Below are 22,860 nucleotides of genomic sequence, written 5' to 3'. Positions count from 1 at the left end.
TTAGAAGGATATAATTGGCATTTTAGAAAATTGGGGAGGTGGAGGAAGAGACGTGTGGGGGTGGAGGGAGCAACTCCCCAACTCTTTGTTGATTTTTTGGGCCAGACTGTATTGTACTTGGGCAATAAGCCGTACGTTAGCCCAACAAACTGTTGCCCGCCAAAAAGTGGAAGACCTATTTACAAAAGGGGCATTTTCAATTGAAAACCGCGCCAAGCCCGCGAATAAAGCATTCCAAGTGACCTTTCTGCATCTGAAAACTCAGTAACTCGAGAATGGAGCATCGCGATCACCATTGCTTCAGCAGAAAGCTAGATTCCGCCATGGACGTAGACTGTTGCCTAGAAGATCAAGAAAAGGAAGAGGAAGAACTTGATCCCTTTCTAAAATTCGTGGAATACGCAAGATCTGAACTGTTATCACTAGAAGGCGATGCAAACGGAGACGATGACGGTTCTACTGGACTTGGATGGAGTTGGATCGCGTCTCGTATTCTGAAGACTTGCATTGCTTATTCAAGCGGCGTCACTCCCGCGATCTTGCTCTCTGAACTCTCTCAGGTACATCAACCTCTCTCGTCCATTTCTTCTCTGTTTAAATGCGATCTCCTCAGTGCACGGACTGCGGAGTGGATTAGTTAGGGTTTTGTAGTCGGTTACGTTCTTTTCTTTTGGAATTAGATAGGTTATGTAGCAATTACTGTTTTCTATGAGAGTTTGGCTGTTACTTTTTCGCGGTGTTGAGTTTAGTTAGGTTTTTTGCTGTTTTTCGCTATTTTTCTTATTGTTGATCTACTTTGAAGGCGTGGAGTGAGCAACGCAGGGTTGGGGCTCCGAAGAAGCGGCTCGAAGTAATCAACCAACTCAAGAAGAATCATCGGAGGACTAAGCTTCCGAACACAGTTACAGTTGATTCCATATTCGAAAAGAACTTCCTGTCCTTGAGCAGTGTTCTAGAAGCTGTTATCGTTGATGCATTTGTGCTCCCAGGTACTTTGGAATTAAAGCACTTTTTTCCTGTGTATATTTTAATGACGGGAACGAACGAATGTGAAGATTGATGTTCTTGCAGTCCGAGTCACGAACTCAGAGTGATCAAGAACAAAGTTAACTGATGTGCGTGAACTTACTTTGTTTCCGAGGAATTCTTAGTGCGATGTACACGTCTCCATGATATGATATGTTCTTCCTAATTATAGTTTTAGACAACAAAACTAGCTAGTTTTTAATGAAAATAACTCAAGAAAGAGCGGGAAAAAAGTGGGAGAGAACTCTGCGAATACATTCTCTAATTTAAATATTTATAATAACGAAGAATGTTCCTTAAACCAAGTCAGATTAAGAATAAGGAGGTACCAAATTTAAATGACCAAGTTAAGAAGTCCAAATCTAAGAATGATATCAGTTTTTAATAAATTCTAATATTAATTTAAAATAAATTTGTAGATAACTAAATAAAAATGTTAACCTTTTGAAATACTAATAGAACATACAAAAAACTTTACCATTTGCTTAATTTAAGTATTGTTTGAACGAACGTAATTCGTTAAATATTTACAAACAGGCATCGGTTTTGTTATTCTACCCCACTTTAACTGCAGTGGAAAGTTATTTGGTTTAAGTCTTTTGGAGAAGTCAGTCAAATGGAACCCACTCTTAGTTGTTATATTCAAAGTTGATTTCTGATAGAGCTCACAGTCATCCATTGATTCTTGTATGTGTTAATTTTTGTTTTGTAATGATTGATGCTTGCCATCTGCAGGCACAAACATCCACATGCTCATATTAGGGGATTATTGGAGCTCCAATACCATAGATCTCTACCTACACCGCAGGTAATTGAATTTAACAAGTCAGGTGTCTGACTCAATTTTGTAATTTGATGCATTGTTAATAAAAAAATTTACGCTATGCCTGCACTGACAGCTGCCTTTTCTTTTTCGTTCACTTTACATGGCTTGTTTCTCTTGCTACTGAAAGCAATGGAAACCTGAAAGTTCTTAAAGCTTTGGAACTTTATTTATATTTATTTAAGTGAGTTCTTTCTTGAGGAGAAAAACAAGGTAGGATCGTTCTAATCAATTTGGGAAAGATATTGATTTCACATCCAGTAAAGATGAAAATGTTAGTGATAAGATCAAAATTGGACTCTTATAAATTATAACTTCAAAAGGTTTTTACAAAGAAAAATCTCATTTTCTTTCAAATTCATATGTTATTTGTATTAGAAGTTTATCTTTTTATAAGATAACTTACAAGATCCTTTACATATTAATTCTCAATAACTAATATTTAATACTTACCAATGATGTATTTAATTCCTATTATATGAATCATCATTTCTTATATTTAATTAAAAGATAAATATTACAAAGAAAATTCAGAAGACTTCTTAAAATCATATCATTTTCTCATTTTTTTCTCTAAGTACATTTGTCTATTTCTTTATTTTTTCAAGTATATTGGTCCTCTAGTGTCATGAGTATATTTGTTCCAAGTAAAAAACATAATACTAGGATCAAATAATAGGTTGTTGCAAATCTCACTAAAACATTTTTATCAAAATTGTTGAATGGACAAAACTATAATATCTGGATAAAAAACACTATCTTTATCATTATATTCTCGTTTCTCTTTGCTTGCCACTTGTTTTTTTGTTTATTTTTCTTTTTCTCTGTTCTATATTTTTTTTTTCTTTGTTTTCTTTTTCTCTCAACTCTTTTACTTTAATTTCTTCTCTCAACTCCTTATCTTGAATTTTTCTTGCTCTCAACTCATTCTCTTGAATTTATTTTTCTCTCAACTTCACTTTAATTTCTTTTTCTTTATACTTTTCTTCTTCAATTTCTTTTTCTTTATACTCTTCCTCTTCAATTTCTTTCTTTCTCAACTCAATATCTTTAATTTCTTTTTCTTTCAACTCCTTTTCTTTAATTTCTTTTTCTTACATTTTCCTTGTCTCTCCCTATTTGATCATAATTTGTCATATCTTTTTCAATATTTATCAAACATTTTTTCTTTATCTCTATATCTTTGCTCTTTAGTTTCTTTTTTTTTTCTTCTCAAAATTTTCTTTCAATTTCCTTTCCATATGTGAAGCAAATTCATTAACAAATAATTTGTGATAGCATTGAATTGAAGGGAATTTTAGCACCCATACCTGTTATAATTATGAAAATATCAATTAAAATTGGAAGCATACATATATGTGTGTGTATATATATATATATATATATATATATGTATGTATGTATATGTTATTTGTTTTACAAGTGTACATATAAGTGTATCTTTTTTATAAGATATGTAAATCTCAATAACTAATATTTAGTACCTGCTAATACTTCGTTTAATCTCATGAATGATTATTTCCTACATCTAATTAAAAGATAAAAAAAATTATATTATTTTCTTCAACTTGTTAGACAATATGATGGTAATGATGTTTAAGAAGATATTTTGTCTTTTACTGTTTGCTCTTCAATTGTTTACCGGTTTAAAAGCTTTTAAAGTTTCCAATGGCTTACATTTTTTAAATATTTGCACAAAATGCAAGTATTGAGTATGGATTTAGCTCCTCTTTTCAGTTTGAAATATGTAGCCAGTAATTTGAAATCAAAACCTTGTCATATTTATTTGCAATTTCATTTAATATTGTATCATATGTTTTCCAGCAGATTCTATGACTTGGCAGGCCTGCAAAACGGAATTCTGAAGCGAGGGAGGGAGATTTTTCTCACCGGTTGCTACCTCCGAACTGCCACTGGAGGTTCTGGACGTGCACGTCTTTTGCCAACAGAGTATCTTGTGATTCTATTGGATGAGGTAACGTTCAAAGTTTGTCCAAATACGAATTTGTGGTAATTTTATTGGATCATTGTAGTTGCATATGCAAGTAGTTCGAGTTTGGAACACATGTGCTTCTGTAGACTAGTTCTTCCTTTTCGGTGTTTGTGCTACACCTAAAAGATGAGATTCAGGTCAAGTTTTCGTGATGGTTACTCTTTCATTTTCTTCGAAACCGTAGAATCAGGATGATGATGCAATGCTACTAGGAGCTCAGTTTTGTTCAGACTCTTTCTCTTCAATTTCTCTTGATGCAGTGAACGGAGGGGCTTCGTATTCCCTTTATGCCCGGTAAACTACGTGCGGTTATTGATGTGCTTATACAAAAAACAAGTGGTGTTATCTTTTCACATTGTGGGATGATAAAATACCATGCTTGATTTTACTTTTTGTACAAATATGCAGGTGGAGCTTAACGTTTCAAAGTGTGTACTATCCATTAATATTTCCTTATTTTGATTTATAGGATTAAAAAGATCGAGTCTTCGGAAGTTCAAGGGAAGTTTGGAATCTTACAAAGAAAACAGATTACTCTTGTTGACGGCGATGGTGTTGTAATAAAGTTTTTCTTGTGGGGTGAGCAGATTCTCCTGGCCAATCTTTTCAGGTGAGTTCTTGCGGTGATCAGACTTCTGAAGCTGAATAATTCTTTTCATGTTTGTATGACATTCATTTTTGGGGATTATACAGAGTGGGAAGCATGCTTGCCCTGGACAAACCGTATGTTGCTAGTTCAGAGGACTGTGATGGCGAGACAAGTGAAGGTTTTTGTCTCGAATACGGAAGCGAAACACAGTTATATTTGGTGCCTTATATTCAACACGAAGAACAGGTGATTTGTTGATTTCTGATTGACATAAACTATTGTAGTTGTCAAATGGAGAAATTATTAACAGCTCTGCCAATTAGGTGTGCGTAACATTGACTCCAAATCGACGTCACGGTTCACGGCCCTTGGGTTCTTGTAATCCCAGTCAGGATCTCAAGGTTTCTCAAGTTAGCTTGCCCCGTGATTCTCAGGGGACCATTGATTTCAGTAATTATCCTTTTAGGGTGAGTTCTTTCTCTACCTCCCCTCCAAAGAAAATTCAAGGATAGTTTTTCGTTATTTTCTCATGTTAAGTATTTATTTAATTATATTGGAAGCCTGCCAATAACCGGTGTTTGGTTTTATTATTGGCTTTAGTTTAGCAACACAATTCTGATACCCTTTATTGCGTGACATTTGTGTTGCCCGATAACTTATGTAGGTCTCTATTGATTCAGTATTCAATGGAACGTATTTAAATTTGCCCTGTATGGACCAATAATACTAAAGGATGCACTGAAAAAGTGTTATTGACTGTTCTCTTTTATATTTAATATGTACACACTATCTTATGTGCACTGCTTCCAAAGGTGTGCTTGTGTGTCTTATGATTTATTACCTAACTTTGTTACCTGTGTGAAGTTTTGCAGTCATTTGTGGTCGACCTTCGTGACAAGATGACGGGCATCAGTCTCTATGGTGTTGTTACAGATATTATCAAAGAAGAAAATATCAAAGAAGCTGTTTTCTCTTTAAGAATCGCGGATGCTAGCGGAGAAATTTGGACAAAGCTTCATTTTGCGGGATTTTGGTACTAAACAGTATAAGAAACCAGTTAACATGTTTCTTTGCAGTTGTAAATATTCTTTTCTTAGTGCTCTCCGTCCTCATATTCTTATAATATATACCGCAGGTCCTTAGGAAGAGTGAGTCTCGGTCACACTGTATTCATATCTGGCTTGACATGCTCAATGTCGAAACAAACATGGTGAGCGCATCCAAGTTCAAAGTTAACATTAAAAACTGATGCACATGACCAATCACCACATGAGAAAGACAATTGTGAAAATTGACAAAAAAATGAAAGTCTTTGAATACATCAAATTGTTGCATTGTGCTCCTTTCCATCATACCGCCTGCTCTACCTATTTTATCTGCCTGTATTAATCCCTTTTTGTGGTTAATGTATCCGCATAATCACTCAATACAATTGAATGTTTCTCATTGACAGTCTGGAAGTATTATGGTTTGAGAATGGTACTGGAGCTTCTTTCATCAATCTCAGTTGCTTACCAGCATTGATCTACTCATCTTGCCTTCATAAGCTATCGCGACTCTCTGATATTTCTGACCAGACTAGCTACGCACAAGTAAGAATAACGTATCAGTATGCATTATTTGAGTGTCTACTTGACTTTTTTCTTTTATGTTTCAATTATGAAGGCGTCATCTTCTTGTCACTAGTGTCTTCTGTTTACAATTTTCTGACTAATCATTAATTATAGCTGATGCAACATGATACTATATACAGAAATTTTTTTATTTACTTATATAAGACATCTTGCCTTAGCTACTTTTTTTATTGTTCGAACTCAATATTCCTTGTTACTTTGCTTCATTCACGTGCTCAACCATAATGAGTGAAACACGAGAGGTTATTGACATGTTCCTCGAGTGTTCGTAGTTCGATGGTGTTCACGAATTATTGTTCTCTAAAAAAATAGAGCCAGACATTTAAAATAGTAGGATTACATAAATAATATATCGCTTTATTATTATAGCTAAAAAAATTGAGCTCGAGTACAGTTCCGAAACTTTCCATGCCTATTCTTTTTACAGTATCTCCGTTATTTTATTGTTTATTTACAAGTTCTGATAATTTTCCGACTTTATTGTTGAAGGTATGTCGAGTCTCGCTTGATCCAATTCGGTATTATTACGTTAATACACGATTTTCACATTCTCTATGTGGTCATTTTGTGAACAAGATGCCTGATGGGTCGATGAAATGCTGCTTTTGTCATACAATTTCTGATGCTACGTTAGTACGCACTTTTCATCTGAAAATTACTCTTGTGGATGAGGGTACGAAAGTTTTGGCATGGTGTACAGGTCAAACTGCTATGGATTTGTTGCAGATAGCTCCTGAGGAGTTTTATGAACTTCCCGAGGTAACATCTTAAACATGATATCCCTTTGCCATTGCAAGCAAAATTGTGTTTAGATAATGTAAGAAATCGCGAATTGTGAGCTTAAGCAATGCTTACTAATATCACTTCTATAGAAAAAAACTTGGTTCTCAAAGAACACATTATTTTTTATTTCAGGAAGAGCAATTAATGTATCCTTCGTCGTTAGAAAATGAGAGGTTTATGGTTGCATTGGTAAAGTGTAAGCGAGATGGTTGTGTGATAGATGGCCTCTCGCCAGACGGTTCAATTTCGTGGGAAATCACTCGTGCATACAAGTGTGAATAATTGTTGAATGCAGTGTTGTACAAATGAAGGTGGCACTGGGATTGTAGTGAAACTGTAGTCGTTCCTTGCACTATCATAATGAAGGCCTGAAAGGTATTTCGTTAAGAACCCACTTCATGCGTCCTGTCTAAAGGAAAGTCTAATGATCCATAGTTCAGCCTGAGTATTGCTGTATATTTTGAGTGAATGTTTCAAAATATTTATATTACATCAATTAATTAATTAAAAATTTGATTGAGTGATTATTTAAATTAAATATTTGCTTTCGACTTATTCTCATACCATTCTTTCATTATAGAAGTTTGAAGAATTGAGTTATAACTCCTCCGTCATTCTCATTCTCTTTTCCTCTGTAACTTTTTACTTTAATTTTGTTCCAAAATTTTATTGGGGGAGTTATGTTTTGAAGAAATTGTGTATTACTGGATAAAGATCTTCTAAAGCAGTGATCAAGGGGCCAGGTTAATTTTGTCACTATGATTTTGGTTTGCGATTACGGATAACATCATGGACTAGATTTTATTTTAAAACCATGCGCTTCTGAATTATGAGTGGATAAAGTATTGTACTAATTTTATTTGGAACGATCAAACACTTGTAATTTTAAAATTTGGGTAGGATTGTTAGCATTTAGATGTAGGTTCTGTTTTTTATTAAATAGAGTGCATTTTTCTGGTTAATAATAGGTCAACTGACCTATTATTGATATGATGCCCAAATTTAGCCTGATTTTAGCAAACCATCCATGATTTTATGCATGAAATTAGTGGGTGTTGAGTTTTTTTTTGGTTGTAAGGCCAAATGTTTGCTGTTTGAATTGAATAACACAAGATTACATAAAATAGAGAAACAATAGCCCGACATAAGATTGTAACGTTGTGTACCTTGAGGCTTGAGGCCTTTTAGGCTAATCTTCATCCCATAGTTCATTCAATTGTTGGGCTCAAAACTAGAGAACTATATTAAAATCACACCACGGACAGTTTCTTACTACACTTCCGTAACTTTCTTCCTCCACCAGCACTTAAATAAATTTTCTATTTTACCATTTTGGTTTGTATGATCAGAAATTTTTCAGTAATTTGAAAACTTTTCGAATTGTGCAATAAAATAATATTTTTTCAAAGGGAAAAATGATTTTCATATTACACAATTCAAAAGTTATTTTTATTTTACTTTTGAATGTAATAAAAAATTCAAAAAATACTTTCGAATTATACAGTAAAAGTAAAAATGACTTCCAAATTATATAATCTAAAAAGAACAATGAAAAAAATTGTATGCAAGGTTATGGAAGTGCATGAAAAAACTGCCCACACTCCGTTATCTCCCGCAGTTCAGATAACACATCTAAATATTCTGTTTAAATCTCCTTTAACATTTGAAAAGAAAGACAAAAAACATGCTTAAATGGGCATATAATCATGGGTAATTTTTAGATGACTGCAGAGAAAATTTTCTTTGATAAAGAGAGAAAGGTAAGTTTGATTTGGATGGCAGGAGCATTTAAAAATAATATTAAACTAAAACCAAAGCTCCACAAAAAGGAGGGAACAGAACGGGAAGCAGATGTACAAAAATAGTAGTTAGAGAGATAAATATGAGAAGCAAGAGCAATCATCCAATTATTTATTTCTTCTTTCACAGCAAATAGCATCATCGGGATTTCAGTATAATATCAGCCGTCTAGCACATTACCCGAACAGACAATCAGTCATTTCTTCTTTTATTGCTGCTGCTAGCAGGGTTCTGCTCCGTAAGCATTTTTAAAACGTTTACCAATGCTCGCAAACGATCCCTTATGCCAAGACCATAAAGCGCTTCAACAAGTGACTCCTGAAATTCGAAGCCATTCTCTGCAAGCGGATACTGTGGACAGACAAAAGGCCCATTAAAGTTTATATTCACAGTGAAGTAACAAATACTACCCATTCCCTTATATATGGAAATCTTAAGCATCTAAAGATACGGGAAGGAAATAGTATTATGTTATGACAAAAAGCGTTTCTGACTGACCTGAATAGGCTTAGGTATCTTGGTTTTAACAAATGGCCACCATCTATCTTCAACAACTGCTTTAACAAGACAGCAAGCTCGCAAACCTTCTACACCACCAAATCGTCCAAATCCACTGTGCTTCACACCCCCAAATGGAAGGGACTGCAAAATAAAAAATGCACAATTACTTCAGTGAAAATTGAATGATAACCTAGGCTGAGTTAAACAGGTTATCCACTTTCAATTTCTATTTTCCACCAGGAATTTTAATCATTTGTAGTTTATTAATTTTATCAGTCTTCCTTTTGCATTTTTAATATCAAACATGTCATTGTGTTTATGAAATTGAACTCATGACCTTACAGGGAGTCCACGTTCAACTTTCATCAAGTTACCATGCTCCAACCGACGGACAAACTAAGGTGGCTAATCGGTGCCTCAAAACTTATTTAAGGTGTATGTGTGCCAATGTTCCACACGTGTGGTCAAGGTGGCTTCCTCTAACTGAGTGGTGGTATAATAGCACTTGTCAGACTACCACCAAGGCCACTTTGTATGAGATCATGTATAGGTAGTAGGGACCCGTGCATCTCCCCTACCTTCCGAGGGAATCTAATGTGGAATTGGTGGATAGGAGTCTTACCAAGCAAGAAGAGATGAAAAAACTAAAATTCCATTTAAAGAGAGCCCAAAAAAGGATGAAACAGGTAGCTGACGCACATAGGAGTGATCGCAAATTTGACATTGGTGATTATGTTTATGTTACGCTACATCCGTGTAGGCAGGCAGGTTTCCATGGCATTCCGAAGCAATGCGGGACTAAGTTCTAAATATTTTGGGCCATTTAAAGTGTTGGACTGCATTGGTACTCTAGCTTGTAAGTTGGATCTTCCAGCTCAGAGCAGGGTCCATACGTTTTCTATGTTTCTCAGCTCAAGAAACATGTAGGAAACTTTGTGGCCACCACTAATTTACCATATCAGCAGGATGATGCATTTGCTGAAAAAGAACCTGAATCCGTCTTAGAAGAAAGGGGTTCCTTGTGACCAAGGTGTTGATAAAATGGAAGCATCATCTATCAGAAGATGTCACATGGGAATACTAATATGATCTAAAGATGTTTCCAAACTTCCATCCTTGAGAGAAACGATGCTATTAAGGGGAGGGAAGTGTTACAAAATTGTTTGTTAGTAGTTAGTTGGTTTAGTAGCCATGTGGGAAGGAGTTAGTTTTTCTGTTGTAACGGTTTATTAGCAATTATATATTAAGATAACTGCTAATGTTTTGAATAATTTTGTTATTATTCTCATTCAAACTCTTCATTATATCTTCTTTCTGGAATAATATTCAGATTGGGATTATTCTTGATTAAATCCCCTACATTTTTGTAATTCTTCGAGTTGGTATTCCTAGAATTACCTCGTTTGCATAAAAGAGAAGACTAATACAGATGTTATTTTTAAGTTTGAGAACCAGATTCGTCTATATGAAAGTATAAGGACTTTGACCACATTTAACCAAAAGTGTAGAAACTAAAAACACAACTTTCCCAAATAAAAATAACATATCCTTCTCTTAAACATGCGTCTTTATGTGATTCGAAACTTCACATGATGTCAAATACGTTATTTCCTACACAAGTAGGACATAACGAAATGGATGTAACTGTAAATTAGCAAAAGCATATAAATATTATTTTCACATAATATAAAGTGATAAGCTCATTAACAAGCCTGTGGAATTTCTCTGTACCTTTATATGTTGTTACCTTTTGAACTATAATCCAGTAGTAGGTTGTTCAGCCTAATTTTATGACTCAACTGTTTCAAACCTTGCTTATGCAGCTGCCTTTTTCATCTTCCTAGCAAACACTTGCACAGTAAACTATATATATATATATATATCTCTCTCTCAACCTAATTAAGTGGCTTAATAGTATTTGCCAGAGCATCTCTAATATAATTCTCATGATCAGAGAAATTTTGCAGTCAGCCTACTTGTTGCACGATCAGGAGATCAACACACATAGAAGTTAAAATGAAAGATAGACAAGATAAATCACATCATCACACAAATTTACCTGGCACATGTATGTTGATGCAAAATCATTAACAGCAGCTACCCCAGCATGTATCTGTGAAGCTATCTCTCTCGCACGACTCTGATTGCCTGAGAAAACAGCACAGCCCAGCCCATACTTTGAGTCATTTGCAAGTTTGACAACCTCCTCATCAGAGCTGAATTTCATTATTGGCATGATTGGTCCAAATGCCTAGTTAATCAATGAATTTGGTAAGCAGTTGCTGAAGGATACAACATAGAATATAAATTCTTGAATGTAAAAGCACAAATGAGATGCATGCCTATCACAGGATGTGTACCTAAATTTAATAAACTCTCAATTGGCATGTTTTGTTACCTCTTCTTGCATCAATCTCATTGAGTGGTTCACATTCACAATCACAGTAGGGGGGAAATATTGATCAACTGCGTCTTCACCTATATTTCCAAGACTCCCACGGGCAACAATCTCGGCTCCTTTGTCTAAAGCATCATTTAATAGGCCCTCAAGCTTTTCAGAATGTTCATGCATGCATAAAGCTCCCATATCATACTTTCCACCAAGCGGTGGGCCCTGCAAGAAATCAATAGCCAACAAATTAAAAAAAATATTGACTTCTTTATACTCTAGTTCTACAACAGAAGTCTACTCATAACCAATTAGCACCAAGCTCTTATTTTATTGTGGGATGTTAAAGCACTCTGAATGAACCTAAATTTCTAATTCTTTTGCCCTCGTCTCAAACAGTATATAATCATAAAATCCAGATTTCAGTACTTTCTGTTTCAGGGGAAAACATCATCTCAGAAGAGAGTTGGAGCATGCTAGTGATGGTATGCAAATGTAATTTGTTCATCACTACATTCTATTTCTTAGCTATACATCAACGATTCACATATACTATTTATTTTGAAGAGTTCCAAACACACAAGAACACACACACAATGCTAACATTTTTTCAGAAGTTTATGCATCAAGTGGTTGCACTGGTAAAGAAGAGGAGAAACGAGAAAAAAAAATGCATAAGTTCAACAAAATATAGATGACAAATGCAACATATTCTGAATGAAATAGATGACTGTTTCTCATAGTTTTCGACAATGAATGAGAACAAAAACAACATCTGTATAAACACTACGATAGATTTCTGAAAAGAACAATCTTGTGGAATTGAAGTGCAAACATAAATGATTTTATGCATCAGAAGCCCATTGTGAAAGTTACACAGAGTAAAGATTTATTTTATCAACAACATTTTATTAAAACACTTACAGCTGTAACAGATTTCACAATTTTGGTGACTTTACTGACAAAAGAAGAATAAATTTCCCTGTGGACATAAAATCGCTCTGCCCCAGCACAGTTCTGTCCACTTGACTGAAGAACAGCCCTGACAGCAATTTGTGCGACCTATATTCAGCAGATCAAAGCCTGTTAAAACTAAGGTAGTCATGAAGCTTTTATGATTAATAATTACATCCAAGCTTTGGGGAATCCAAACAGGTAGAAAGGATTCATACATGATCCAGATCTACATCTTCACAGACAATAAATGCATCTTTGCCACCAAGCTCCAGTGTCACTGGTATAAGTGTGTTGGCAGCATTGCTCATTATCTGCATAAAAAGACAGTGTATTGGCATAGCACAATTTATGGGAAATAGGATGCCATCATAAAAATGAATGGAATGATTGAAAATAATGAATTATGACCCAATTCTAGGCAAGAAAACATTCAACTGGCCAGAAGAATCGTACCATCTTACCAACACCAGGCGATCCAACAAATATGACTTTATCAACAGAAGATACTAATGCTTCTCCTGTTTCGGAAAACCTGGGAGAAGGTCCAATCAGTGCCATAGCTGAATAAAAACAATCAAAGAACAAAAAGGAAAAACAAATGGTAAGACAAATGGCCATACCCTGTTATCACCTCAACAAGGTCCTCTGGAGCTCCTATGGCAGCTAGGGCTGATTGGATGATCCGGAAGTAAAAGCATCCAGACCAACTTGCATGTTCTGATATCTAACATTAAGAAGTATATAATTTTCAGTCAAATTGAAAAACATAAAAGCAATTTATACAGTTAAATACCAATTCTCCTGAAAGCTCAAGAGAGTAGTAGGTGGAAGATCAAAAGTGGTTTCATGTCTCCAACTCTAGCATGATCCTTGTGCAATAGCCTTTTTGGGCTTAATGCATAGATAGTGCACAGAACCATTTTAACTTGAGCTGAAATTCAGCTTAATTGTATTAGCAGAAACCGTATCAATCTTCTAAATGGTTATTAGATGAAGTTCATCATAAGTTTTATATCTCTTAAAGCAAGAGTGAGTATTGCACCATGCACAATATTTTCATTTTTTAATATATTTTTAGCGAGGAATATAACCTAATTGCAATTAAGTACAAATGTAAGCAATGTATAAAACAACATAAAATACACACAGCGTGAAGAATAATTGTGGATAGGTAGACAACAACATACTTTATACCTTAATCACAATACCATTTCCAGAAAAAATTGCCACCAACATAGGATTAAAAATATTGTGGAAAGGATAATTCCATGAAACAATTGCTCCGATAACACCGAGAGGATGAAACTCTACTTTAGCTCTTTTGTGGAGCATTGATCTCCCGGAAGACCTACAAAGATTTTTTATTTATCAAATGCTGGAGAGAAAAAGAAAGTGATAGTAGAAGTCACTTTAGATAATTTGATATTTTATAGTAGAGATTTAAATGAATACATAAGGAAGAAATTATAACTATTTTTTTATAAAACAAAGGATGTCTTATAAGTTATAAGGCTTGATTTTGTGTACAAAAGGCACAGGAAGAACAGAAAATATAATGAAACAGATAATACATGATGATAAGTTTAAGGAAAGAAATTAATTAACTACTGGCAGAAGAAGGTACCGATATTCAGGCTTTAACCATTGCTCGCCCTCTGACAGTAGCCAATTGATCTTCTCACATGTTGTCATTATTTCTCCTAAAGAGGCATCGACCATTGTCTTTCCGGTATCTCGAGAAGATATTCTAATTAAAGAACATAAACTAGAGCATGCTATAACTTTCTCATGCAATAACCACTATGTACATCTACTTCAGACAAAATGAATTAAGAATAGGATAACTAAAAACAGCGGATGGCTACAGAAGATTCATATATTTCCTAAAATGTCACAAAAGTGATACAATAAGTTTAAGTTTATACCAAAAATGCTTTCAAGCAGTGTAAATAGAATGATAAAAACTTCCCTCACAACCATGCAAAAATAAGTGCTCTTACTCGCATATAAGTGCTTGATGCTTAATTATATACTTCAAAAGTATACGCAAAAATAAGCGCCTTTGCTTGAAGCTGGACTTTGCCCACATTTTCTGTGCCTTCCTTACTTTTGTCACTCGATCCTTGACCTATCCATAAATGGAAAAAGCAGTTATAGTCAATCTGGCAATGTTTTGCTTGCAAAAAAAACTTACTGAAAAACTAGGAACCAGTATTTTAAGGTGCATGCTCTGCAATAACTGGTATTCACATCAATATTGTCATCTTGGTACCTCTGGATGCCTTGTCATTAATGTTTCCACATGTATAATGACCAATAAGAATGCTATTGGTAAATGTTAGAATAATTATATTTATGTATCATCATTAAGCCAAGAAAGGGAGTAGTCTGATATATCATTTATTAGTTGTACCTAGTTCTGCACCTAGGAGTCTAGTGCAGTCCCTTGCTATTCCATGTACTCTTGTATTATCATTATATATAGAAGATAGTGAGAGGGATCTTCTAAGCCCTCTAGAAATATATTTTCTGTTTTAATCTCAAGTGTAAATAACTTTTTATAAATAAGTGCAAACATTCATAAAGAAGAAAAAAATGGATGAAAACCAAAATATGGTCATCAGAAAAAATTGTGACAAAAAAGGTATAAAAGGAATAACATAAAACTTGTTCCTCAACTGGACAACAAAATGAATGGTCAGTAATCACATTAAAACTGACCAACGATGTGCTAATGCCAATCATCAACAATTTGGCTTCCCACTCAAATGGTGGTATTCTGGTAAATATTATTGTAGAGTAGAAAATTCTATTTGGACCGTGCTGTCTCTATTTGCACATGCACACAAGCGCTGCTCTAGTTTAGTACAAAATTTTATCCACAAGGCAGAATATATGATCTGTCAGATTTTCTTCAGCACAACCACCATATTTCTTGCATAGAAATGATGCCCTAGTAGATTTCTAGTGTGCTTGAAACCAGTTTGCACCACTTTAAATGGAAGATTGCTTGAATTGAAAACTAGATGTGCTTCCTAGTCTATGATGAGATACGATGTGAATATCCAGTACCGCAATGCAACACATATCTAGATATATATAAAACTCATAACACATAATAAATATATAATTGCCATTACGCAAGTTCAAATTAGGAATAGTAACATACTTCTAGGACAATACTAAACAAAAAAAAAGAGGTTGTCATCATTGTCATCATTAATCACTTTGTATTCTCTACATATAAGACCAGTATCAATCTTATTCCTTTCTTGAAATCATTCCTAACGAGGACAAACTTCAAATTTTGGTTCATCAAGTGACGATGATTTCTATCTTTGCACATGCTTCTATCTCATGTACAACTAAAATGGATTTTAATAACTTTTGTTAAAAGGCTTGTATGCTTCACATATATGTATTGGTAAAGTATCCAAGAATATCATTATAGAATACATTTTGGATACAAATACTTTTAGCAACTAAGTTATTGCTGCTTGAAAGTTCCTTTTTAAACCATTATTACGAGCTTCGGTAACATAGACAAATACTCACTGACCTCATCATGCGTCAATGCAGGAACGTATCCCAAATATTTCATAGTTGCTGGTTCATAGCACTGAACTATTTTCCCTGATTGCTGCGACGTTCCCCTCGGAGGTACCTGGATTTGAAACAACGATAAATCCCAGCGATTGTGAAAAATAAACGCCATACTTTACCACGCAACAATTAGCAAGATTCTTTCCATCATACACAACTTGTACCAAAGCAGAGAGAAAGAGAGAGAGAGACTCACATATATGAAACTATTCTCCTGCTGCTGGTTTCCATCGTCCAGAACTGTCATTATCACAATTTCAGCATCACAACATCGTAGGTATGAATAGATTGATTGATAGATAGATAGATAGATAGATAGAGATAGAGTACCATCGGAAGTGTCAACGTCGATGGAAGGAACCTTAGGAGGAATGAGCATGAGAAGGAACCTACAGATACCGTAAGCGAACGCTAAAACGAGCAATGGCCACCAAAACGCCATTGGAAATTCGGAGATTCAATACGAAATGAAAAGTCGCAGATTCGATCGGAAGAAAACCAGTAACACCTAGGGCTTGGAGTTCGATCGATGCTCTCTAGCTTGAAGGCTCTGCAGAGTGTTTTTACAGAACAACGCCCTCACTCACTCACTCACTCAGTGTAAGTGTAAGCGTCGTGAAGATGATGATGATGGCATTGGTGGTAACGATAACGATCTTTATGAGCAAAACGAAGCGGAAAATTCAGTTGATAGCACGAAATGAGGGAAAAGGAAACCAGATTCCATTCGAAGCGTGATGCGTCTTGTCGTTTTTAATGTACTTTACTTCTCTCCTGGGTCTCCTTTTTGATCTCTATCTGCATTCTTTATCATTTTTTTCTCGTGAAAGGAAGGAGTGATTAAAATAAATCCATTCAAAAAATAGAAAAATAAAATAAATAGTATGTATCTTGGAGTACTTTTAGTAAAACTGGCCTAAGAAGAGACCAAACTCACAATTTTCGTGTCTCTCTCTGTCCCAGGACCCGCGTGCGTGGCTGTGTTGGATGAGTCAAGTTTGAACAGCTAGCAGAGTGTTTTTTTTTCCTTAAATTATTATTATTATTATAATTACAATTAAACATGTTTGTAGTTTTATGTGAAATTATAATTTTTTTTTGCTTCAATATATTTTTTGATAACTAAATTATAAAATGTAATGAATATAGTTTTTTTAAATTAATAATATTATATTCTTTTACACGTTAAATTTATTTTAGATTCACATCTAAACTAAAACGTGTTTAATATTATAAACAATTCAAAAGTTATTCTCTTTGATCGGTAAAAAAATTAAAATTTTTAAGATAATTGTATTAAGGAGATCTCATTTATTTATTTTTAAAATTTAAAAATTAATATCAAAATTTAGAAGCAATTTCACATTACTAAAATCATTTATAACATCTCTTATTATTATTATAAATGTATTTGATCTTAATAACCCTTTAATAATATTAAATAAAATATAAGTTCGTAAAATAAAACTCTAATATTAATTAAAGTATAACACTAATTATACCATATATTACCTTATGTAAGTTTTTTCTTATAAGGAAATGCTTTACTAAATTAAAAGCTATTTCTTATAAAAAAATATTAATAATTTGTTTCGCTTTATTATCATTGAATATTTTAAATATTTTTCATTGTTTTTAAAGATCTTTCTATTTTTATATTTTATAAAAAATAATCAATGCAATTATTCTTGTAAAATTAGAAGAAACATTAAATGTGGCATTAACATTACCTTGTGTCAATACCCAATTTCGTCCGGGTAAATATAATTCATCACAAAAATAAATAAAAAAAAAAACATAAAAAAAAAAAAACCAAAATGAAAAATACTATTTATTTTACTTTTTGCACCCCCAAATTTTCTTTTAAACACTTAATCCAATGGCCCAAAATAATCTCACTTTTTTTACTTCCTCACCACCCATCTTTTCTTATCACACCCCATTCTCCACATCACCATCCACCTCACCCTCCACATCATCTACCTTTTTCATTTACTTTTTCCACATCATTTCCATATTAATTTTATATATCAACTTTTCTAATTATTCCACTTACATTTTTTAATTATATCTTCTCCATCAACATTTTTTATTATCCATTTTTCTCCACCTTATTTTTCCACCCACTTTTTATATTATTTCTTTCACTTATTTTCCACATTAACTTTTACTATTCACTATATTTTATTTCACCTAATTTCTCCACCAACTTTTTATATTATTTCTTCCACTTAATTTTCACACCTAATTTCTCCACCAACTTTTTATATTATTTCTTTCACTTATTTTCCACATTAACTTTTACTATTCACTATATTTTATTTTACCTACTTTCTCCACCAACTTTTTATATTATTTCTTTCACTTAATTTCCATACCTAATTTCTCCACCACCTTTTTATATTATTTCTTTCACTTAATTTCCACACCTAATTTCTCCACCAACTTTTTATATTATTTCTTTCACTTATTTTCTACATTAACTTTTACTATTCACTATATTTTATTTCACCTAATTTTTCCACAAACTTTTTATATTATTTCTTTCACTTATTTTCCACATTAACTTTTTCTATTCATCTTTTTTTTATTATATTTTATTTCATCTAAATTTTCCACCAACTTATTATATTATTTTTATTCATCAACTTTCTTCATCCTTAACTCTATAAATACCTACATTCTCTTCACTTCACACACACAAAAAAATTACATAATACTCATCTCTTCTCTCTCAAAACCTCTTCATTCCATCCCAAAACTCTACTTCATTTTTCTCTCACATTTTACTATTTCCTAATCCCTCTATACATAGTAAATCCCATACCACATTTCTACTATAAATTCATCTTCTTCGCCATCAACCTATCTCTCCTTACAACTTATTACAAGCAAAGTTTTGCTTCATCTTTCAAATCTTCAACGAGGTACACATTTTCTTTTCATTCTATTTATATGCATTTTGATCATTTTTTTTTAAAATTTATCCAATTTTCTACCACAATTTTATCTTATGTTTTTTTTTCTTTCACAATTTTATGTCATAGACATTTCAACTCATCTCTCTTCTTAATAAAAAGAAAACTAAAATATAAAAATTAAAGATAAAAAGAAAAATACAAAATAAAAAAATTAAAAACTAAAAAAATACGTTTCAAAGGTTTAGGCACATGTGTGATCGCACGCATCGTCCTTGTGCTAAAAACCTTTTCTCTTTCTTCAAAAATTACAAAAAAATATGTTTTAAAGGTTTAGGCACATGTGTGATCGCACGCATCGTCCTTGTGCCAAAAACCTTTTCATTCTCCTAAATAAAAAATACCAAAAAAAATATAAAATCTTCAAAAACTAAAAAAACATCTATTTTTCAAACTTCAAACAATATCACCTTGCCAGAACTACGTGATCCTTGATTCTCCATCAAAAGCGGAGATACGTAGGAGCAAGGCCAGTCCTTGTCAGGTTCATTTCCCCAAAAATCCAAAATCAATTTTTTCAAGCAAATTTCTCAAACAATTTCATAATGAACTACGAAACTCTGATTTCTCATTCTAAATGAGAATACGTAGGAGCAAGGTCAATCCTTGTCGGGCCCAAAAAAACTAAAAAATATTGTTTGTTTCTTTAGAGTTTTATTTTAAGGGAAAGTTAAACATTTCGAAAACCACATCATATTCGCATATTTAATTAAAGGTACTGCCTTAAGGCAGGCGTTGTAGGGTGCTAATACCTTCCCTACACGTAACCGACTCCCGAACCAAGAATCTGGTTCTAATAGACCATGCCTTATCATTTTATGGTTTTTCCGTAGTTTTCCAGAATAAACTATGGTGTCGACTCCAATCTCTTTTTCAAAAAACCGTTTTTATTTTTCGGATCGTCGTCCCGTCGCGATTCCGGTTGCGACAGATGGCGACTCCACTGGGGACACCAGAGAGTCAGGCCATTTAATTAGATAAGCGAATTCGATGTGGTTTTTCTTTGTGTTTTTATTCCCTTTGTCTTTATCTATGTTTAATATTTGGAATAATTGCATGTGAGTTTCTTTTACTTTTTATTTATGTTTGAAATAATTGTTTCTACTTATCTGTGTTTATTTTTGCAATTGTTGTTTTACATTATAATCTCCCTCCACACGATATGCATATCATGAGTGAGGCCCTATACCCGGGTCTAAGCGCAACTTAGAAATAGAGGGGTTGTGTAGCGGTGTCACTCTGGGATGTACTTCCTGTCTGGCTATCGTGAGAACTCCAGCTAGAGTCTGTTCTCTTCATTTGTGTCACCACATCTAGTTGATTACTCTGACTGTTGTGGAGAAACAGTGAAAAGAGTCATAGCTCTAGTGGCCTTGATTTAAGGATTAGGAAGCTATCCGTGTGAGTGCATATCTTTGGCCTTAGAACTTTAAGTTATTCAACCTCTGATACGGCACAAAAGGGAGACTATTTTGTTTTAGTTTGTCTGTCATTTCCTATTTTAAAAATTTTTTTGTCATGTTTCTTTTAAATAAAAAAAAGAGAAAAATATGAAAATAAAAGATAAAATTAATGTTCTCGGAATCATTCAAAAAAAAAAAGAAAAAAATTAGAATTTCTTAAAATATTTTTAGGGCATGAAAAATCTTAAAAAAAAATTAATTAATTAATAAAGTGTACATATTTTGGGGCAATATAGATCATTATTTTGAATTTCTGGACCTCATTTTTCATTCAAATAAAATGCGAATTGTTATCCTTCAAACAAAAAAAAAAATCTTTTTGATAGAATATTTTGTTTTAAGCGTGTAATATCTTTCCTTTCAATTAAAATTTAATTGTTCTGAGATGTACATATATTTATTTTTCGTAAGTCAAAAAATAAAAATTAACTTAAAAATAAAAATAATGAATGAAACCATATTTTCTTAAGCTTCGAGAATAATTCTTGGGTTCGTGCATGCTTTTGTTTGAGTACGATTTTAAAAAAAAAAAGGGTCACCAAACCCAATTTTCTCTAAAAAAAAAATAAAAAAAAAACTTTCATTTTTCAGTTATTATCATTATTTTACTTCATATTACATTTCTTCATTCATAAAACCAAAAAGAATATGCATATCATATCAAATGTTGAGTCAATTATTTTCAATGAAAATCATCCATTTTATGAGATTTCAAAAAAAAATGTGTAATGGATGTCAGAATCTTCTATAGTCAAATGATTAAATCACATTTCCTAAAGGAATATTTTTGTGTGCATTGCTTGAAATCATCATCCTTCAGCCCTCGCTATACCAAGAAATTGACCCAATCATGTTCTTGAGCCCAAATAATAAACACAAAGTTTTACACTGGCTTTCATTTGGGAGATCCTGGAATCCGTTAGGAAAAAAAAATAATAAAAATAAAATAAAATAAAATAAAAAAGGAAAAGGAAATTGACTCTTATTGAGATCATTTAATCTTGTCTCCTAATTAATCTTGTGAAAATAAATCAATCAAAATTTGAAATGATGTGTGGCCATCTTTCTTCATCCAAAAGAAAAAAAAATATATCCTTTGATACCAAATTTGAGCCAATAAGAAATTTCTTTTCAAATTTACCTAAACAAGGGTTACCGTCAGCATAGAAGTCAACTCAAATTGCAAACAATGAAAAACACACTTAGTGATCAAATGAAGAGAATTCATCAAAAAAAATAGAAAGAATCACAAAGTGATGACAAACAAAGAATGAAGTTTGCAAATTAGCAAAGAAAGTCAAAACAGATTTGGCGAATAGCTGATACAAAGTGTAGATGGAAACTCTTGTTCAAAAAAAACAAATAACCCACAAACATTTATTTGGGCCTTTATATCTTTTCTTTCAATACCCTTTAGCCCAAGCCACATTACAAGCCCAATAAAAGTCCACACAGATTGAATAATGGTTGCTTAATTTTTCATAAAGCTTAATTTTGAGACAAGACAAAATGACTAACAATGCAGTTGTAAAAAAAAAATGATGAAAAATACATGTCCTCGGAAGAAGGGAACTCCCTATTTTGATTAAGATTATATGAAGGAAAATCAAGCCGATTGGGGCAATCCTTTCAAGCCAATCATTTCCATATCCATCACAAAATTTTGAATAAATCCCATTCAAACTCTTCCCCCGATTCCCAAAATAGGGGGCAATTTTGGGCAACTTTATTTCATATGTTTTGGCCCATTCAAAATATGGGACAACTTTGTTAGTCTCACATTTGTTTCATCTGTATATTCAAAGTTCGTACCAAGACCGGGGCATCCCTTGTTGGGCCTCTCAGATTTGTCCGCACTGAAATTCATAAATCCACCCTCAAAACAGGTGCAGACACTTTGGGGCTTTATATGATTTTGAGTCCATCTTACCATTTGTAAACCCAAAGTGGGGGCAACCTCTTTTTGAACCTCGCTTAATGGACTCTTACCCAAAACTAGGGACAACTCTGTGAGTGTCATGTGTTTTGGCCCATTCGTTAATCTTTCATCTGAATATTCAAAGCTCAGGGCATCCCTTGTTGGGCCTCGCATGATTTTGGTTCGCCCCGAACTTCAAAAATCCATCACCACCAAAATTGGGGCAATTTGTAAATCTCACACTCCCTGATTCCCTCATAATTCACAGATACAGTTGTCCATACCTATCTTTTTACCATACCCTCAAACTGGGGCAGCTTCTGAGTATCTACTACCTTACATTGGCATTTGTAACTGTTTTAAGGAGTAAGAGGCCCAAGTAGCCAACCCGGTACTATCCAAA

The 22,860-nt window shown here is 33.4% G+C and overlaps 2 protein-coding genes across 4 annotated transcripts; one reads left to right on the top strand and one right to left on the bottom strand.

The window, feature by feature from the left end:
* The first annotated feature begins 225 nt into the window (after positions 1-225).
* On the top strand, positions 226-7,400 carry LOC108334664 (uncharacterized). Of its 2 annotated transcripts, none has more exons than XM_017570572.2 (13): positions 226-560; positions 803-989; positions 1,762-1,834; positions 3,677-3,824; positions 4,027-4,136; positions 4,312-4,452; positions 4,536-4,677; positions 4,755-4,898; positions 5,304-5,464; positions 5,567-5,641; positions 5,885-6,023; positions 6,555-6,824; positions 6,981-7,400. In XM_017570572.2, exons 1-13 carry the CDS (start codon positions 276-278, stop codon positions 7,128-7,130), a joined length of 2,025 nt encoding a protein of 674 aa, XP_017426061.1. In that variant the 5' UTR covers positions 226-275; the 3' UTR covers positions 7,131-7,400. The 2 variants fall into 2 exon arrangements, with proteins under 2 accessions (XP_017426061.1, XP_017426053.1); XM_017570564.2 differs by having other exon boundaries at positions 3,674-3,824.
* Positions 7,401-8,631: 1,231 nt separating this feature from the next.
* Positions 8,632-16,963, bottom strand: LOC108320424 (aldehyde dehydrogenase 22A1). 2 transcript variants are annotated; one of them, XM_017551843.2, is made up of 14 exons: positions 16,429-16,963; positions 16,295-16,338; positions 16,055-16,159; positions 14,496-14,623; positions 14,120-14,260; positions 13,690-13,843; positions 13,116-13,219; positions 12,949-13,027; positions 12,711-12,806; positions 12,463-12,600; positions 11,548-11,763; positions 11,209-11,400; positions 9,147-9,290; positions 8,632-8,999 (listed from the first exon to the last, which is right to left on the bottom strand). In XM_017551843.2, the coding sequence occupies exons 1-14, from the start codon at positions 16,538-16,540 to the stop codon at positions 8,841-8,843; spliced, it is 1,812 nt and encodes a 603-aa protein (XP_017407332.1). In that variant the 5' UTR covers positions 16,541-16,963; the 3' UTR covers positions 8,632-8,840. The 2 variants fall into 2 exon arrangements, with proteins under 2 accessions (XP_017407332.1, XP_017407341.1); XM_017551852.2 differs by having other exon boundaries at positions 14,120-14,242; positions 16,429-16,962.
* Between the last annotated feature and the right edge of the window lie 5,897 nt (positions 16,964-22,860).

Source organism: Vigna angularis, chromosome 1, assembly GCF_016808095.1.
Source record: "Vigna angularis cultivar LongXiaoDou No.4 chromosome 1, ASM1680809v1, whole genome shotgun sequence".
Taxonomy (NCBI): domain Eukaryota; kingdom Viridiplantae; phylum Streptophyta; class Magnoliopsida; order Fabales; family Fabaceae; genus Vigna; species Vigna angularis.
This window is presented reverse-complemented; position numbering and strand designations above follow the sequence as displayed.